At 40.3% G+C, this 21,057-nt stretch overlaps 1 protein-coding gene across 8 annotated transcripts in view; it reads left to right on the forward strand.

Moving 5' to 3' along the window:
* The window catches only part of APC (APC regulator of Wnt signaling pathway), a 189,215-nt gene that overhangs the window by 100,341 nt on the left and 67,817 nt on the right, over window positions 1-21,057 (forward strand). For all 8 annotated transcript variants that reach the window (XM_073344697.2, XM_073344696.2, XM_073344701.2 and 5 more), the window contains one exon: window positions 11,276-11,389. In XM_073344697.2, coding sequence (XP_073200798.1) covers window positions 11,276-11,389 — 114 coding nt within the window. The remainder of the gene's footprint in view (window positions 1-11,275; window positions 11,390-21,057) is intronic.

A 21,057-nucleotide genomic window follows, 5' to 3' on the forward strand; every position in this document is an offset into this window, starting at 1 on the left:
CTTCAGTAGTGAAATATGGGTATAGATTTTGCAGATGCAGCTGACCCTCTGGGACTTCGCTTTGTCACCTGCAGCACCATAAATGGGAATGAAAAAAATACTACAGCAACACTGACTTTTTTACTATGAATAATTAAGGCTGAGGACTTTAGCAGGAAACATGTACTGTATTAATAAACTTTTCTGAAACAGTTTTAACAGTACATATGTAAGGGTAAAGACACATGTCATATTATGCCAATTGTATCACATTTGAACAAAACAGTTTTGAATCATAGAAATGTAGGTCAGAAAGGGACCTCAAGAGGTCACCTAGTCCAGACCCCTGCACTGAAGCCGGGCCAAATATATCTAGACTATCCCTGACAGGTGTTTGTCTGACCTTTTCTCAAAAAATCTCCAATGACAGGAATTCCACAACCTTCTTTGGAAGCCTGTTCCAATGTTTAGCTATCTTTATAGATAGAAAGTTTTTCCTTCTGTCTAACCTAAATCTCCCTTACTGCAGAATAAGCCCATTACTTCTTGTCCTACCTTCAATGGACATGGAGAACAATTGATCACCGTCCTTATTATAATAGCCCTTAACATATATGAAGACTGTTATCAGTTCCCCCCACTTAGTCCTCTTTTCTCAATATTCAACATACCAAGCTTTTTTAATCTTTCTTCGTAGGTCATGTTTTCTAAACATTTCATCATTTCTATAGCTCTCCTCTGGACTTTCTCCAATTTGTCCACATCTTTCTTAAAGTATGGAACCCAGAACTGGAGACAGTATTGCAGCTGAGGCTTCACCAGGGCTGAGTAGATCAGTGGAGTTACCTCCTGTGTGTTACATTCGACACTCCAGTTGATACACCCTAGAATGTTAGTCTTTTTTTTGCAGCTTCATCACATATTGACTCATATTCAATTTGTGATCCACAACAATGCCCAGTGGTCCCCAAACGGTGGGGCTCACCCCTGTAGGGAACACAGAGGAATGTTCAATGGGGTGCAGCAGGGCCTGGGCCAGCCCCTATGTGGGGGAGGGGAGGGAGCACCATCCAGCCCCTCTCTGCTCCCAGCTCCACCCTGGCCTGAGCCTTCTTAGCAACAATGGCACACTGTTGACTCATATCCAGCTTCTCGTCCATTGTCACCTCTAGGTCCTTTTCTGCAGAACTGCTGCCGAACCATTCGGTTCCTAGTCTGAAGCGGTGCATGGGATTCTTCCGTCCTAAGTGCAGGACTCTGCACTTGTCCTTGTTGATCCTCATCAGATTTCTTTTGGCCCAATCCTCTAATTTGTCTAGGGTCCTCTGTATCCTATCCCTACTCTCCAACATATCTGCCTCTCCTCACAGTTTAGTGTCATCTGCAAACTTGCTGAGGGTGCAATCCACACCATCCTCCAGATCATTAATGAAGATATTGAACAAAACTGGCCCAAGGACCGACCCTTGGGGCACTCCACTTGATACCGGCTGCCAACTAGACATGGAGCCATTGATCACTACCCGTTGAGCCCGACAATCTAGCCAGCTTTCGATCCACCTTATAGTCCATTCATCCAGCCCATACTTTTTTAACTTGCTGGCAAGAATACCATGGGAGACCGTGTCAAAAGCTTTGCTAAAGTCAAGGAACAACACTTCCACCGCTTTCCCCTCATCCAGAGAGCCAGTTATCTCGTCATAGAAGGCAATTAGATTAGTCAGGCATGACTTGCCCTTGGTGAATCCATGCTGACTGTTCCTGATCACTTTCCTCTCCTCTAAGTGCTTCAGGATTGTTTCCTTGAGGACCTGCTCCATGATTTTTCCAGGGACTGAGGTGAGGCTGACTGGCCTGTAGTTCCCAGGATCCTGCTTCTTCCTTTTTAAAAGATGGGCACTACATTAGCCTTTTTCCAGTCATCCGGGACCTCCCCCGATTGCCATGAGTTTTCAAAGATAATGGCCAATGGCTCTGCAGTCACATCCGCCAACTCCTTTAGCACTCTCGGATGCAGTGCATCCAGCCCCATGGACTTGTGCTCGTCCAGCTTTTCTAAATAGTCCAGAACCACTTCTTTCTTCACAGAGGGCTGGTCAGCTCCTCCCCATGCTGTGCTGCCCAGTGCAGCAGTCTGGAAGCTGACCTGGTTCGTGAAGACAGAGGCAAAAAAAGCATTGAGTACATTAGGTTTTTCCACGTCCTCTGTCACTAGGTTGCCTCCCTCATTCAGTAAGGGGCCCACACTTTCCTTAACTTTCTTCTTGTTGCTAACATACCTGAAGAAACCCTTCTTGTTACTCTTACCTTCTCTTGCTAGCTGCACCTCCAGGTGTGATTTGGCCTTCCTGATTTCACTCCTGCATGCCCGAGCAATATCTTTATACTCTTCCCTGGTCATTTGTCCAATCTTCCACTTCTTGTAAGCCTCTTTTTTATGTTTAAGATCAGCAAGGATTTCACTGTTAAGCCAAGCTGGTCGCCTGCCATATTTACTGTTCTTTCTACACATCGGGATGATTTGTCCCTGTAACCTCAATAAGGATTCTTTAAAATACAGCCAGCTCTCCTAGACTCCTTCCCCCCCTATGTTATTCTCCCAGAGGATGCTGCCCATCAGTTCCCTGTGGTTGTCAAAATCTGCTTTTCTGAAGTCCAGGGTCCGTATTCTGCTGCTCTCCTTTCTTCCCTGTGTCAGGATCCTGAACTCAACCATCTCATGGTCACTGTCTCCCAGGTTCCCATCCACTTTTGCTTCCCCTACTAATTCTTCCTGGTTTGTGAGAAGCAGGTCAAGAAGAGCTCTGCCCCTAGTTGGTTCCTCCAGCACTTGCACCAGGAAATCGTCCCCTACACTTTCCAAAAACTTCTTGGATTGTCTGTGCACCGCTGTATTGCTCTCCCAGCAGATATCAGGGTGGTTGAAGTCTGCCATGAGAACCAGGGCCTGCTATCTAGTAACTTCCGTTGGTTTCTGGAAGAAAGTCTCATCCACCTCACCCCCCTGATACGGTGGTCTATAGCAGACTCCCACCACAACATCACCCTTGTTGCTCACGCTTCTAAACTTAATCCAAAGACACTCAGGTTTTTCTGCAGTTTCATACCGGAGCTCTGAGCAGTCATACTGCTCTCTTACATACAATGCAACTCCCCCACCTTTTCTGCCCTGCCTGTCCTTCCTGAACAGTTTATATTCATCCATGACAGTACTCCAGTCATGTGAGTTATCCCACCAAGTCTCTTTTATTCCAATCACATCATAATTCCTTGACTGTGCCAGGACTTCCAGTTCTCCCTGCTTGTTTCCCAGGCTTCTTGCATTTGTGTATAGGCACTTGAGATAACTTGCTGTGTGTCCTCCTTTCTTAGTATGAGGCAGGAGCCCTCCCCTTTCGTGTTCTCCTGCTCGTGCTTCCTCCCGGTATCCCATATCCCCACTTACCTCAGGGCTTTTGTCTCCTTCCCCCAGTCAACCTAGTTTAAAGCCCTCCTCACTAGGTTAGACAGCCTGCTTCCAAAGATGCTCTTCCCTCTCTTCGTTAGGTGAAGCCTGTCTCTGCCTAGCACTCTTCCTTCTTGGAACACCATCCCATGGTCAAAGACTCCAAAGCCTTCTCTCTGACACCACCTGCGTAGCCATTCGTTGACTTCCACGATTCAACAGTCTCTACCCAGGCCTTATTTGCACTGTAAGAAACAAAAGAAAATGTATTTTTCAATTCACCTAATACAAGTACTGTAGTGCAGTCCCTTTATCATGAAAGTTGAACTTACAAATGTAGAATTATGTACAAAAAAAAAAACTGCATTCAAAAATAAAACAATGTAAAACTTCAGAGCCTACAAATCCACTCAGTTTTACTTCTTATTCAGCCAATCGCTCAAACAAGCTTGTTACATTAGTGGGAGATAATGCTGCCCACTTCTTTTTTACAGTGTCACCTGAAAGTGAGAACAGGCATTCGCATGGCATTGTTGTAGCTGGCATTGCAATATTTTTACGTGCCAGAGATGCTTAAAAGTCATATGCCTCTTCATGCTTCGACCACCATTCCAGAGGACACGTGTCCATGATGATGACGGGTTCTGCTCAATAACTATCCAAACAGTGCAGACTGACACATGTTCATTTTCATCATCTGAGTCAGATGGCACCAACAGGAGGTTGATTTTGATGGTTTGGGTTCCGTAGGTACCGCATTGGAGTGTTGCTCTTTTGACTTCTGAAAGCATGTTCCACATCTTGTTCCTCTCAGATTTTGGAGGGCACTTCAGATTCTTAAACCTTGCGTCAAGTCCTGTTGCTATCTTTAGAAATCTCACATTGTTATCTTCTTTGCGCTTTGTGAAATCTGCAGCAAAAGTGTTCTTAAAATGAAGAACATGTGCTGAGTCGTCGTCTGAGACTACTATAACATGAAATATATGGCAGAATGTGGGTAAAATAGAGCTGGAGACATACAATTCTCCCCCAAAGAGTACAGTCACAAATTTAATTAATACATTCTTTTTTTAACAAGTGTCATCAGCATGGAAGCATGTCCTCTGGAATGATGGCTAAAGCATGAAGGGGCATACAAATGTTTAGCATATCTGGTATGAAAATAGCTTGCAATGCCAGCTACAAAAGTCCCATGCAAACGCCTGTTCTCACTTTCAGGTGACATTGTAAACAAGAAGAGGGCAGCATTGTCTCCCGTAAATGTAAACATACTTGTTTGTCTTAGCAATTGGCTGAATGAGAAGTAGGACTGAGTGAACTTGTAGGCTCTAAAGTTTTACATTATTTTGTTTTTGAGTGCAGTTACGTAACAAAAAATCTACATTTATAAAAGTTGCACTTTCACGATAAAGAGATTGCACTAAAGTACTTATGAGATTAATTGAAAAATACTGTTTCTTTTTTTTATCATTTTTATACTGCAAATATTTGTAATAAAAATAATATAAAGTGAGAGGTATACATTTTGTATTCTGTGTTGTAATTGAAATCAATATATTTGAAAATGTAGAATAACATCCAAAAATATGTAATAAATTTCAATTGGTATTCTATTTAACAATGCAATTAAAACTGCAATTAATTTTTTGAGTTAATCACATGAGTTAACTGTGATTAATTGACAGCCCTAATTATATACATTTACATGTATGATATATTTGTGTACGGTTGAAAACCTCTGTGTAGTCTGATTATTTTTTTTAATGAAGCTTCATGTATAGTGAAGTTTGTTCTGTGGAAAAAATATTTCTTCCCTTCAGGCAAATAAATAAAATATATGGCACATGACAATAAATAACATTGTATTAAAAGATTAGAAAAGTAAATTTTAAATTTGGCTCTAAAATTATCATTTAAAACTATATGAATGCCCTAGGGAAAAGAATTCCAACACATTCCAATATCCTGGAGTTAGGATAAATCTGAGATACACTGAAGAAAAAGAATTGAAGAGAGGCCAAAGTGTATGTGCAACGTATGAGATGGAATGTAAACCTAAATTTGGCAAATATAAAGTTTTGAGATACATCTCAAGCAAGTACAGGTTGTTATTTTTTAGTTTTTTATAATGTGTAAATAGGCAAATTATATACCAAATTTCTGCCCAGTGCCATATTTTTAAAAAGCTATATGTTAAAATGCTAAAATCAGGAGCCTAGGACATATCTGTCCACAGAAATACCCAGTGAAGTTTGTGGGATAGGGAACTTCTCCAGGATCTCCTTAATAATGTGGTATGGGGCGGTTATCCCATCCAGAAGCAAGGTTTGTTTCTATCTTCCACCATGCTTAATGCTTCAGGGTTCCACCCAGAACCCAGAGGTCCTGGGGGATCCACCAAAGGCTGGGACCCTTGATGCCGACTGTAGGTTATCCCTAGTTCAACACTCAGTACCCTGATTTACTCTAATCCTGGACATGCAAAACTTCCCTTGTATACCCCATTATCCCTCTTCAAGGATTTATTTTCCCTAGTAGAAGGGGATGTGTCAAGGCTGAATCCCCACTCTGGCACTTCAAGTGCAGAAGGTGGAGGCCCACAAGGATTTTAAAAATTAATACTTGCCACTCCAGGCTTGTATTACACTCCCAAGGTTACAACTTTTCTCTGACCTTGGCTTAGTAAACGCTGCCACCACCCAAATGCAAAAAAAGCTCTTGAACCCAGGAAGGAGCACTTGGGAATTCCTCCCTGTGGGGTACCCTCAAGCCCTTTCAGCCCCCTCTGGGGAAGAGCTGAGAAAGAAACAAAGGAAATTAGCTATTGCCACCAGCTAATTAAACAACATATGCACAAACCTCTTAGGACACCAAAAATCCAATTCTGTTCTTAAAAAAGGTAAATTTTATTAAAAACAAAAGGGAAGAAAATGCATCTGGAACTTAGGCTTTTGCTAGATTTTAAAGGAGCAATTCCAAAAATTAAGCACCCAAAATAGCTTTCTTGGGGGTTCAGCTTAAAGGTTACAAGCAAAACAAAAGTATCTGGAGTCAGTACACAGGAGATCCACAAGCCAAAATAAAGAAATAAACCTGATTGTGTCTATTTAAACATTCCCTGTCCAATGATTTTTTCTTGGTATGGAAGATTAATTTTCATACCTGGTTCAAGTCTTACACAGCATTCCTGCTTATAGCATTGCTGCTCCGTATCTCCTTCTCTGAAGAATAACAGACAAAGTGGAAGGTTTTTTTCCATTTTAAAAAGTTCTAGCCTTCCCATTGGCTCTTTTTTGGTTGGGTGCCCACTCCTTTTCTTTTACCTGTGGGCTTGGTAACCCTTTACAGGTAAAGCAAGCAGAGAACAGCCACCGAGAGGTACTTTATAGCTAACTGGCTGGCTGGGCGTTCATAAAAGGGACCTACCGCCACCCCCTTTCATTCATTACATGATGCATCCTAGAAGGAGCTGACTGAGGAGATAGCTGAGCCATTAGCGATTATCTTTGAAAAGTCATGGAAGACAGGAGAGATTCCAGAAGACTGGAAAAGGGCAAATATAGTGCCAATCTATAAAAAGGGAAATAAGGACATCCCAGAGAATTACAGACCTGTCATCTTAACTTCTGTACCTGGAAAGATAATGGAGCAAATAATTAAGCAATCAATTTGCAGACATCTAGAAGATAAGATGATAAGTAACAATCATTACGGATGTGTCAAAAACAAATAGTGTCAAACCAACCTGACAGCTTTCTTTCAGGATAACAAGCCTTGTGGATAAGGGGGAAGCGGTAGACGTGATGTATCTTGACTTTTTAGTAAAGTTTTTGATAATGTCTCGCATGACCTTCTCATAAACAAACTAGGGAAATGCAACCTAGATGGAGCTACTATAAGATGGATGCAAAGCTGGTTGGAAAACTGTTCCCAGAGAGTAATCATCTGTGGTTCACAGTCATACTGGAAATGCATAATGAGTGGGGTCCTGCAGGGATAAGTTCTGGGTCCAGTTCCGTTCAACATCTTCATCAGTGGTTTAGATAATGGGATACGGCGTACACTTATAAAGTTTGTGGATGATAGCAAGATGGGAGGGGTTGCAAGTGCTTTGGAGGATGGGATTAAAATTCAAAATGATCTGGACAAACTGGAGAAACGGTCTGAAGTAAATACAATGAAATTCAATAAGGACAAATGCAAAATACTCCATTTAGAAAGGAACAATCAGTTGTACACATACAAAATGGGAAATGACTGACTAGGAAGGAGTACTGCAGAAAGGGATCTGGAGGTCATAGTGGACCACAAACTAAATATGAGTCAACAGTGTAACGCTGTTGCAAAAAAAAGTGAACATCCTTCTCGGATGTATTAGGAGGAGTGTCGTAAGCAAGACACGAGAAGTAAAGGAATTGGCGGCTGTGATTGCAGAGCCATTGGCCATTATCTTTGAAAACTCGTGGCGAATGGGGGAAGTCCCAGATGACTGGAAAAAGGCTAATGTAGTGCCAATCTTTAAAAAAGGGAAGAAGGAGGATCCTGGGAACTACAGGCCAGTCAGCCTCACCTCAGTCCCCGGAAAAATCATGGAGCAGGGTCCTCAAGGAATCAATCCTGAAGCACTTACATGAGAGGAAAGTGATCAGGAACAGTCAGCATGGATTCACCAAGGGAAGGTCATGCCTGACTAATCTAATCGCCTTCTATGATGAGATTACTGGTTCTGTGGATGAAGGGAAAGCAGTGGATGTATTGTTTCTTGACTTTAGCAAAGCTTTTGACACGGTCTCCCACAGTATTCTTGCCAGCAAGTTAAAGAAGTACGGGCTGGATGAATGCACTATAAGGTGGGTAGAAAGCTGGCTAGATTGTCGGGCTCAACGGGTAGTGATCAATGGCTCCATGTCTAGTTGGCAGCCGGTATCAAGTGGAGTGCCCCAGGGGTCGGTCCTTGGGCCGGTTTTGTTCAATATCTTAAATGATCTGGAGGATGGTGTGGATTGCACCCTCAGCAAATTTGCGGATGATACTAAACTGGGAGGAGTGGTAGATACGCTGGAGGGCAGGGATAGGATACAGAGGGACCTAAACAAATTGGAGGATTGGGCCAAAAGAAATTTGATGAGGTTCAATAAGGACAAGTGCAGGGTCCTGCACTTAGGACGGAAGAACCCAATGTACAGCTACAGACTAGGGACCGAATGGCTAGGCAGCAGTTCTGCGGAAAAGGACCTAGAGGTGACAGTGGACGAGAAGCTGGATATGAGTCAACAGTGTGCCCTTGTTGCCAAGAAGGCCAATGGCATTTTGGGATGTATAAGTAGGGGCATAGCGAGCAGATCGAGGGATGTGATCGTTCCCCTCTATTCGACATTGGTGAGGCCTCATCTGGAGTACTGTGTCTAGTTTTGGGCCCCACACTACAAGAAGGATGTGGATACATTGGAGAGAGTCCAGCGAAGGGCAACAAAAATGATTAGGGGTCTGGAACACATGACTTATGAGGAGAGGCTGAGGGAACTGGGATTGTTTAGTCTGCAGAAGAGAAGAATGAGAGGGGATTTGATAGCTGCTTTCAACTACCTGAGAGGTGGTTCCAGAGAGGATGGTTCTAGACTATTCTCAGTGGTAGAAGAGGACAGGACAAGGAGTAATGGTCTCAAGTTGCAGTGGGGGAGGTTTAGGTTGGATATTAGGAAAAACTTCTTCACTAGGAGGGTGGTGAAACACTGGAATGCATTACCTAGGGAGGTGGTAGAATCTCCTTCCTTAGAAGTTTTTAAGGTCAGGCTTGACAAAGCCCTGGCTGGGATGATTTAATTGGGGATTGGTCCTGCTTTGAGCAGGGGGTTGGACTAGATGACCTCCTGAGGTCCCTTCCAACCCTGATATTCTATGATTCTAATTCTTCCGCTCTACTCAGTGTTGATTAGGCCTCAACTGGGGTATTGTGTCCAGTTCTGGGCACCACATTTTAGGAAGGATGTGGACAAATTTTCCAGAGAAGAGCGACAGAAATGATTAAAGTTCTAGAAAACATGACCTATGAGGGAAGATTGAAAAAATTGGGTTTGTTTAGTCTGGAAAAGAGAAGACTGAGAGGGGACATGATAACTTAACTGTTTTCAAGTATGTAAAAGAGGAAGAAGAAAAGCAATGGGCTTAAATTGCAGCAAGATAGGTTTAGGTTAGACATTAAGAAAAACTTCCTGTCAGCGTGAAATAAATTGCCTAGGGAGGTTGTGGAATTTCTATCATTGGAGATTTTAAAGACCATGTTAGACAAACATCTGTCAGGAGTGGTCTAGATAATACTTAGTCCTGCCATGAGTGTAAGGGACTGGACTAGATGACATCTTGAGGTCCCTTCCAGTTCTATGATTCTATGATTAAATTGATTTTTCTTGCAGGCTTTTATTTTTTGTCTATTAATTTTCAAAAGAACAGTACTTTTAAGTCTACATGAAGATGTTTAAAACTAGACTTGCTTGATGCCCTAGACAATATGCTGTGTGGGACCACCTGTAACTTTATTAATGGATTGGTGATTGACTAATCCATAACCAATATTGATCTTTTAGAGCACAGTGGTCAATAAATGTTCAGTCACTTGAGAGCTACTGCATTAGGAATATTGGTATCATTATCATTAGAATAAGAGTCTCTAGAAGCACATGAGAAACCATTGCAATTTATCAACAAATCCACTAAGCAGATAAACAATCCTGCAACCATTGAAATACAATAACAGACAGACAGATTGTGTAAAGGGTTGAGCCCTATGACTGGCATTACTCACATCTCGCAGGTCCTGCTGGGGGACCGTGGAGTGGCAGTCATTATCTTCCTCCTCCTCCTCCTGTGGTTGTCATCCTGGCTCTCCCCCTTGGCACCCTTCCCTCCCACTCCTCTTCCCCTGGCACAGAGGATGGGAAACACCTTTTTATCCTGAGTTATGCATATGCCTGCTAAGGTTCATGCATATGCATAAGGGTTCCAACTCCTTTTCTCTTATCCATACTTCCACACCCCACTAATTTAGGAATGCCCCATTTCTTATTGGCTGTCTCCTTAGTTTCCCTCATTCTCATTAACATCTCTGTCAGAAAGTTACCATAGCAACTAGAGGTTATTACAGAATCCCCCAAAATGTTACTGTTTGGCATCTTGTGGTATTAACTGGCACATTGCAGCATATTTTCAGGTCTGTTGCTTCATAGTTTCCAGAACATCAGCACGTACCCCATCTTTTACTTTAATATTACCCTTTACTGGTACAAGGTTACTTTAGTCTTGCCAAACTGTTTCATGCCTACAGCCTTGTGCGACTAAGCTGATTATATCACAGGCCTGTAGGCCCCATGTTACAGCATTAATTAATACTTATATTTCACCTCTAGACCCCAAATCTACTTAATATGTTTTATTCTTGGGGTATGAGCTTGATAATCTACTGCATCTAACAATACTGTAGTAAAAGTACCTGTATTAGCAGTGGTTGATTAATATGTACATAGAAGTTTTTTTTTTCATACTTAGAAAGCTTGCAGAATAAATAAGTCTTCTAGTGGTATGCTGATTTACATATTTTGGTGTCTGAATCCTCCTTGCATGTTGTGGTGTGGTCTTTTGTTTAGACAGCTTACGTGATTTACAGGAAAAAAGCTAGCCGTTGGATACTAGTATGTATCCTTGTTGATAACCAATAAAATTTTATTTTAGGCCCAGTGTTCAGTTTTTGTCTAGATTTATGAAGTACCAGTATGAAATTAATTGTTCTGCATTTGTTCAGGATAGTTTTTATCCAGAATTGCTTGCTAAAATGTCTTTTCCGTGTTTGGATTCCAGTTCTCCTTGCAAACAGACATGACAAGAAGGCAGTTAGAATATGAAGCGAGGCAAATCAGAGCTGCCATGGAAGAACAATTAGGTACTTGTCAGGACATGGAGAAGCGGGCACAGGTAATGTAATTTTTTTTTAAACTATGTTTTACTTTTTAAAGTTAAACTGAATAGAATGGGTTATCCTTTTGATTTTCTTAAATTATTGGTGATTGTGTCTTTGAACGTTTATGAACACAGCAGTGTCTTAGAGTTTTTCCACGTAGAGAACTTTTTAAATATTAAAATGGGTATCAAAACATGTATTGTACAAAATCCCTGCCCTCTACAGTAAATGAACAAATATCCCTCTACTGGATTAGTAGAAGACTTAGGAGCAGTTTTGAGAATTTATGAGGTAGAAAATCCTTCCAAAAGGGGAGTATTTTTAAATATTGGTTAATGAGTATTATAACTGTAATTTTAAATAACATGTGTCTGAAACTGCATTTTTTTCTATTCTGCTATACTGTCTTCTTTTAGTTTGCATTATTGAGTTTAAAATAAAATCCCACTGCTTTTGTTAAACTTTGTCACCAAAGTACATATATAAAGGGCTAATCATTAAGTCCAGATGAACCAACAAAAATATACTCATACTCATAAACTCATATTCCCATAAATCCCTGTTTGCTCCAGCAAAGGGTTGTTTTGCCTTCATGAATGCATGCATAATTTTGCAAGCAGACTATTTCATCCATATTTGAAAATAGAACCCAAAATGGAGCTGTGTGGCACGAGAAATGGAAATTATCAATTGCTGACTGCTGATGCAGACTACTGTCACTGTGTCAATGTTGGATAACCTTGATAATTCATTACCACCAGTTCCAAAGCATTTACGTAAATAACTCTCAGCAGAATTGCATGCTTTCTTGTGACTGAAAGTTTTATCAAAATGAATTAATCAAAGTAATATACTCTTCAATCTTCATTTTCTTCATTGAACTCTCACTTTAATACAAAATAAATATGAAGTAATTTTAATTAGTCAAGTGTCTAATTATTTTTAAGAAGATTTTTCATAATGAAACAGGTAAACAAACTAGTGGGACTTTCCCGGTATCCCTGGTTTATGTAAAATTCATTTTTGGCAGCATAATCTGTAGTTTCTCATTTTAAGACTCACTCTTTCAGGTGTGTAGATTAAGGCTGTAGGAGAAAGCAATGTTGAACCACCAGCAGAAGTGTTAAATGTAGTCCTTTATTATGAACACTTTGGTATGGTGAAGTAAGATGAGTGGGAACTGTAGCCTGGATGCCCAGCTTTTATGGGCACTCAAAAGAGCCGCTTCTGTTGTTTGAAGTAGGAGTAACGGATATATTTAAAATGGCACACCCTATCTGGTCACTGGTTTTAACCTTTAAACACTCTTCCTCTCTCTTCTCTCCCTCCACTCCCCAACTGTAGCTTTATTATTTTGAAAGGATGTTATCTCTAAGTAGCTACCTCCTTATATGTTCTGTTTTCTGCTAGGAATTAACATAGGTAGATCTTTGTTCATGAAACCCTTTAAAAATGTTCACTGTCCTGTTGATTGTAATCAAAGCACCATCCCTATATTTCTACAAAATTCAGAAAAAGAAGGGAAGATATGTGTGTGTGCAAGAAAACTATAACTTTCTTCTGAACATGACCTCTAGCTCATCCTGGATTTTTCATATCAAGGGTAGAAATTGTGATATTAAAAATAGATAAAAGCTAACTGGCTTTCCTAGGAGTAAACTGACATGTTGATAGTGAACTCTATGTAGATTAGTTCACCATAGTGTTCAAGTAATATAAACTAGGCTATTCAAACTTGCAAATGCAATGAACTCATACATTCTGCAGCTTTCATTCTGCTCCATGGTTTTCTAAGCTTTTAATGTCTTCTGTCAGAATGTATATCTGACACTAAACATTTCACATGTAAAACGTAAGCTTGTGGAAAAAGAAACAATTTAGCCATATAAAAATGTGAAAACAATTAAAAGAGCCATATTACAAAGGAGGTTAGCCATTTAAATAGTTGTTAAGGAAGTTATAATAAACTGACTTGGTCCACTTCCTAGAGTTCATAACTTCATGTGGAGATTAGAATTGACAAAAAGAGAAAACAGATTTAACCTGTTTTGTTTAACTTGACCCTTTGAACAATTCTGTAATACTGCTGCTGTTAATAGAGAGAGGTCAAAACTAGAACCATGGATTTTAACTCTTTAAGATTTTGGAGAGAGTAAAAGTTAAAAATTTTAATCCTGCCCTTACAAATTTTGTTTCTACTTGAATTAAAAATGAGAAGGCTCTTATTTGTCCTGAACATATAATCATAGAAATGTAACCCTGGAAAGGACTTTGAGAGGTGATCTAGTCCAGTGTTTTCAAACTTCTTTTCCTCGCGACCTAGTTGAAGAAAATTGTGGATGCCCGCCACCCAACGTAACTCTAGTTAAAAGATATAATTTTCATAAAATCATAATAATGCAATACATTCCAGCTTTAACCCACTTTACATAACTAACAGTAGACAAAGTCATTACTTTTAAACAAAACACTATAAAGGCGATCAGGTTAAGTTTCACTTACTTAATGTGACTGGTGGGGCTGTGTGTTCCTCATGATCTCGTTCCAGTCAGGATTGCAGGATGAAAGGGCTACCAGCATATCAGGTCCACTGTTCAGTCAGTTTCTTTCTTTAGTTTTTAATCTTGTCAAAGTTTAAAATCCAGCTTCACACATGTGGGTTGTTGTGAAAGGTAGTGACAAGAGCACACTTACTTTACTTAGCTGTGGATATTCTTTGGAAACACTGATCCAAAATGATGACAGGTTTATTGACTTGTGCCGTGTTTTCAGAGTGTTATCACAGGTGAGATGCAGCAGCTCATTCTCTTGCTCAGACGTGAGATTTAGCTCCATTATTGCCTCACGGTTTTTGAAAGCAAAAGGATCTTTCACCAGAGTTTTTCATTCAAATATTCAAACTCCTTTATTGGGAAATTGCGACTAAACTGTCAGAGCTGCAAGATGTAACTGTCTGATAGTTTTCATTTCATTCACTTTTTCCTCACTGGTAGTGTTCTCCTCAATGTGTTGTAACAGTGTTGGGAACATGTAGTAGCTGGGCCGATTACTTTTCAGACGTGCTTGCCACAGTGCCAATGACTTCTGAATCACTTATATCTCTTCACAATGTTGAAACAAATCATTGCATCTTCCTTGTAACTTCAAGTTTAGTTCATTTAAAATCGAGAAAATGTCAACAAGGTATGACAACGTATTAACCAACTGTCATCAAACAAAGTTGCCAAGTTACTGTTTCCCCACCCAAAAAAATAAATGTTGTTCCTGGGTTTTTACACCCTGATAAGTACTGTGCCCCATGACAGCCACTTATTTCAGTGTGAAACAGTAAATGCATGTGTCCTGTTCCCATGTCTGAGCGTAGCACTTCAGAAACCCTGCTGTTAAGTGAGCACCCTTTAATGAAGTTTACGATTTTGACTACTTCCTTCAGTACTGCCATAAGATCAGCAGGAATACCCCTGGACGCCAAAGCTTTGCGGTGAATGAAACAGTGATTCCAAACAATGTCATTGCCAGCTGCATCACAGATTTTTTTCACAACTCCACTTTTCTTTCTGGTCATATTTGCTGCATCCTAGGTGAAGGCGCTCAAGTGGCTCCATGCGGCTCTTGCCCACAGGCACCACCCCTCCTCCCCCAGTTCCCATTGGCTGGTTCCTGGCCAGTGGGAGTGTGAAGCCTGTGCTCAGGGTGGGGGCAGCGTGCGGAGCCCTGTGGCCCCCCTGCCTAGAAGCCAGACCCACTGCTTCCAGGCGCAGTACGGTGTCGGAACAGTTAGGACTAGCCTGCCTTAGCTGGGCAGCACCACTGACGGGACTTTTAACATCCCGGTCAGCAGTGCTGACCAGAGCCGCTAGGGTCCTTGGGTGCTGAGCAAGGCAACCCAGTGCCTTACATGCCATGACCCAGTACTGGGTCACGACCCGCCCTTTGAAAACCACTGATCTAGTCCAGCCTCTTGCACTGAGACAAGAAAGACATGTGGAAAGAAAGATGATGCAAGGGATATAGTTTAATTAGGCCACAACCTTATTACTTAACTCATCTGGGAGCTAACCAGCAATAATTTGTAAAAGGAAGGTCATGATTCCTTCCTTAATCACTTTCCTCTAGTGGAAGGCTGCTCCCATTCCTCCTCCCAACATGTTCCCAGCCGATTGCTGGGAGCCCACTGCCCTCTCCTTCTATGAGGGTTAAGGGACTGGGGAAAAGGGGGCTGTGTTTCAGCTGTACCAGACATTAGGAGCCCTAATCCTTTCCCCAGCTTCTTTAGGGCTTGTTTCCCCTAAGTCCACTTCCAATTCTGATTTATCAGTGAACCAGACTGTCAAACAAACACTTGCACTGGATAGGAGCCAGTATTTTCCCTGAGCCCCACCAGCTCATGTGATGCCCCCCCCACTCTCAAAGTCTCTGGGGGGGGGACCTTAAAGGGATATACTACCCTTTTTTCGCACCAGTCAAGATAAAGGGAATCTTGCCTTAAGGTTGTGGAGCTTACATTTTCTAGATTCAGATGTGTCTGAAATTTTGTAAGCATAACTGTTCTTGTGAGATTTTGGCTCAGACTATCAGAAATCTTGTGGAAACAGGTGGCTTTACAAAATTTCCTATATTTTTGGCCCCAAACTCTTAAACTGTTCAGGATTTCAGCACTGTCAAATCTGTTCACAAATCTTAACCTAAATCTAACCTAGATTAGAGCTTCAGTTTAGTATTTATAGATATTGCTTCATTCTAGCATTTATAGATACTACATCTTTAGATGTCTGAAATATTCTTACATCTAACTTATTTTTCCTAACCTTATTAAGTGTTTTAAATCAGATATTATTATAGTTTTATTTTAGCTTTACAAAAGTGATGATAAATTCACCTGTAATCACACTCATTAGTAAAATTATAATTAATTATAATAAAGTATTATTAGGATTTGTACACTGTATTTTGCATAGGAAGACTCTTTATCCGCAAGTCTTTTGTTAATAATCGAGATGATTTAGAACATAAGAACAGCCATACTGGGTCAGACCAAAGGTCCATCTAGCCCAGTGGCCAGTGCCAGTTGCCCCAGAAAGAATGAACAGAACAGGTAATCATCAAGTAATCCATCCCTGGTCGCCCATTCCCAGCTTCTGGCAAAGAGAGGCTAGGGACAGCATCCCTGCCCGTCCTAGCTGATAGCCATTGATGGACCTATCCTCCATGAACTTATCTAGTTCTTTTTTGAACCCTGTTATAGTTTTCGCCTTCACCACATCCCTGGCAAAGAGTTCCATAGGTTGACTGTGCATTGTTTGAAAACTTAGAAGTATTATTTTTTAAATGAATTTGATAGAAATTAGGGCTGTCAATAGCAGTTAAATCATGTGATTAACTAAAAAAATTAATTGCAATTAAAAATTAATCACACTGTTAATAGAATTGAATACCAATTGAAATTTATTAAATATTTTTGGATTTTTTCTTCATTTTCAAATATATTATTTAGATTACAACACAGAATACAAAGCGTACAGTGCTCAATTTATATTATTTTTCATTACAAATATTTGCTCTGTAAAAAAGATTAACAAAAGCAATAATATTTTCAGTTCATCTCATACAAGTACTTTAGTGAAATCTCTATATTATGAAAGTGCAACTTACAAATGTAGATTTTCTTTTTGTTACATAACTGCACTCAAAAAAAACAATGTAAAACTTTAGAGCCTACAAGTCCACTCAATCCTCCTCCTTCAGCCAATTGCTAAGAGAAACAAGTTTGTTTACATTTACGGGAGATAATGCCACCCACTTCTTAATTACAATGTCACCTGAAAGTGAGAACAGGCATTCGTATAGCACTGTTGTAAATGGTGTTGCAAGATATTTACTTGCCAGATGTGCTAAAGATTCATATGCCTCTTCATGCTTCGGCCATTGTTGCAGAGGACATGCTTTCATGCTGATGACGCTCGTTTAAAAAAAAATGTGTTAATTAAATTAATGACTGAACTCCTTGGGGGAGAATTGTACATCTCCTGCTCTGTTTTACCCCCATTCTACCATATATTTCATGTTATAGCAGTCTTAAATGTTGACCCAGTACGTGTTGTTCGTTTTAAGGACACTTTCACTGCAAATTTGACTAAGTACAAAGAAGATACCAATGTGAAATTTCTAAAGATAGCTACAGCACTGGACCCAAGGTTTAAGAATCTGAAGTGTCTTCCAAAATCTGATCAGGACGGGGTGTGGAGTATGCTTTCAGAAAAGTTAAATGAGCAAAACACTGATGCAGAAACTATAGAACCCAAACCACCAAAAAAGAAAATTAACCTTCTGCTGTTGGCGTCTGACTCAGATTATGAAAATGAACATGCGTCAGTCCGCACTGCTTTGGATCGTTATCAAGCAGAACCTGTCGTCAGCATGGACGCAGGTCCTCTGGAATGGTGGTTGAATCATGAAGGGACATATGAATCTTTAGTGCACGTGTGGCATGTAAATATCTTGTGATGCTGGCCACAGCAATACCATGCAAGTGCCTGTTCTCACTTTCAGGTGACATTGTAAACAAGAAGCAGGCAGCATGATCTTCTGCAAATGTAAACAAACTTGTTTGTCTGAGCGATTGGCTGAGCAAGATGTAGGACTGATTGGACTTGCATGCTCTAAAGTTTTACATTGTTTTATTTTTGAATGCAGGTTTTATTGTACATAATTCTACATTTATAAATTCAACTTTCATGACAAAGATTGCACTAAAGTACTTTATGAGGTGAATTGAAAAATACTGTTTCTTCTATCATTTTTATAGTGCACATATTTGTAATAAAAATAATATAAAGTGAGCAGTGTACACTTTGTATTCTGTGTTGTAATTAAAATCAATATATTTGAAAATGTAGCAAACATCCAAAAAAATTAAATAAATGGTATTCTGTTATTTAACAGCATGATTAAATGTGATTGATTTTTTTAATTGCTTGACAGCCAAAATAGAATATATTGCAAAGAAACCAAAGGAAAAAAATGGAAATTTCATGTAAAGGACATAAAGTTAAAAGAGCATTCCTATATTCAAACAGATTAAAGGAACACTTGAAGATTAATTAAAAATCATGCTCAAAGTATCAGTAATACCCAAGTGAAGTGGTTATCAGTATAAAATTAGACATTATCTATTATATCAGTAATACTGCCCATTGTGTTAGTATTTCTCATATTTGGTTTGAGACTCAGTCTTCCATCATATTAAAGAGAAGGTAGGTGAGCTAATATCTTTTATTGGACCAACTTCTCTTGGTGGAAGATACAAACTTTGGGCTTCACAAAGTTCTTCATGTCTGAGGAAGGTAATCAGTGTCTAAGCTAAATACCAGGTAGGACAGATAGCTATACATAAGGGGCTCACACATGCTGTAGGAGACCACTTAAAATAAAATGGGCAATTAAGGGTAGGAGGAAGAGGAGTGTATTACCAATTGTTGTCATCAGTCTTAAAACCAATGTCTTTGAGTTCCTGGTTTTAGTGTCTAGCAGAGTTCTGAATTTAAGTTCCCATGTTTGCCTTTGAAAGTGTGGTGCAGGTTACCTTTGAGTACTAGGACTGAGAGGTCAGATATGGAGTGATTGCTTTGTGAAAATTGTTCACTCATGGGTGACATGATATTTTTGTCTTATCATTTTTCTCTGAGAGTTTGTTTGAGAGTGCAAAAAGAAAAGGAGTACTTGTGGCACCTTAGAGACTAACCAATTTATTTGAGCATAAGCTTTCGTGAGCTACAGCGTGAAAAAAGCTTATGCTCAAATAAATTGGTTAGTCTCTAAGGTGCCACAAGTACTCCTTTTCTTTTTGCAAATACAGACTAACACGGCTGTTACTCTGAAACCTGTCAATCTGAGAGTGTAGTGATTGTCTGGTTTCACCCATATAGTTGTTGGGGGCATTTAATGCTCTGGATGAGGTACGCCACTTGTGATAGGCATGTTTAGGACCCATGAATCTTGAAAGGTGTGTTATTGTGTAGTATTGATTGTCATAGCAGTGGAGATATGTCTGTAGGTTTTGCATCTGTTCTAACAGGGTCTAGTGTTGCTTTAAGTTGGTGTGCCTGATCTGTGGGGAGCTTGCTTCTAATGATTAGCTTGGTGAGGTTGGGGGGGTTGTTTGAAGGCCAAAAGAGGGAAGATGATTTCTTTCAGTATAGGGTCTCCATCAAGTATGGATTGTAATTGTTTGATGGTACCCCAAATGGGTTCCAATGTGGGGTGGTTGGTGAAAATTAGCGGTGTTTGGTCAGCGGGTTTTTTTTTCTGTGTTGAAGCAGGTTGTCCTGGGCTATTTGGGTGGGCCATTCTATGATGCGATCTACTTCTCTGGTGGAGTGTTCTTGCTTGCTGAAGGTGGTTTTAAGTTTGATAAGGTATGTATCCCAGACTTTCACCTTGGCGCAAATTCTGTAGTATTTGAGTACCTGGCTGCACATAACAGATTTCTTGGTGTGTCTGGGTTAGTTACTGGATCTATTTAAGTGTGGTGATCCGGGGTTTTCTTGGATATAGGCCTTCTGTAACATTCCATTGTTGGAGCTGATCGTGGCATCCAGGAAGTTGATGCTAGTGTGGGAGTATTCTAGAGAGTTTGATGCATGGTTGGTGGTTGTTGAAGTTGTGGTGGAAATGTAAGACAGCATTTAGGTCATCTCTCCAGAGGATGAAAATATCATCAATGTGTCTCAGTTATATCATTAGTTCCATAGTACATTTTTCCAGAAATTCTTCTTGAGGTAGCCCATGAAGAGGTTTGCATATTGGGGAGCCATCTCCTAGTACCGAGAGCTGTTCCCATGGCTTCGACAAAGAGTTTGTTGCTGAATGTAAAATTGTGATGGGTGAGGATGAAATGGTTGAATTTGGTGATGTGTTTAGGGTGGATTTCCTAGTGTTGTACGTTATCTTGTAGGTATTTGAGGCAGGCAGCGATACTGTCATGATGAAGGATGTTGGAGTATAGGAAGGTGACATCCATGGTGGCAAGAATGATTTTCTGGGGGAAGTTGTTAATGCTGCTAAGTTTCTGGAGGAAGTAGCAATTGATGTAAAGATACAGTGTGTAGTTTTGTCCGTTGGGGGGTGTCCAGTCAACTGATTCTTTTTTCCTCATGATCATCAGTGGGAATGTGGTTGTTGTGGGGTGGTGTCATCGTTGTGAAATAATTCCTCAATGTGGAGTCTGCAGAAGAATTCTTCTAGTTTTCCACTTGTTAGTATGGTATCAGGTTCTGTGGTGGGGCAGAAGTTCAGTCCTTTGGAGAATGAAGATACTTCAGTTCTTTTTGGGGTGATCTTTATTGATTGATTAGGTTGGAGTGTCGTATCGTGTCTGTGTGGTGGGTCCTGGTCTCTTGGTTTTTCTCAGAGGTGGTCTGTTAGTTGTGGAGTTACTGTAGTTGGTTCCATGTTTTGTTTTTGTATTGGATGGCTGTCATTGAGTTATTTGATAGTTGTTTTGGGTTTCCTCCAAGATCTCCAGGTAGGTTTCCTGATTTTATTTTTTTTTCTTCCAGTGTGTTGGAGCATGTGTTGGTCTCTTTTTTGAGAAGGTCCCTTTTGGAGTATCTAAGGTGCAGAAGATAATTCCTTAGTTTTTCTGAGGTCCTTCTGCAGAGCTGTTCATCATGTTTGGAGTTAT

The sequence above is a fragment of the Lepidochelys kempii genome, chromosome 5 (genome assembly GCF_965140285.1).
Source record: "Lepidochelys kempii isolate rLepKem1 chromosome 5, rLepKem1.hap1, whole genome shotgun sequence".
NCBI lineage: Eukaryota > Metazoa > Chordata > Testudines > Cheloniidae > Lepidochelys > Lepidochelys kempii.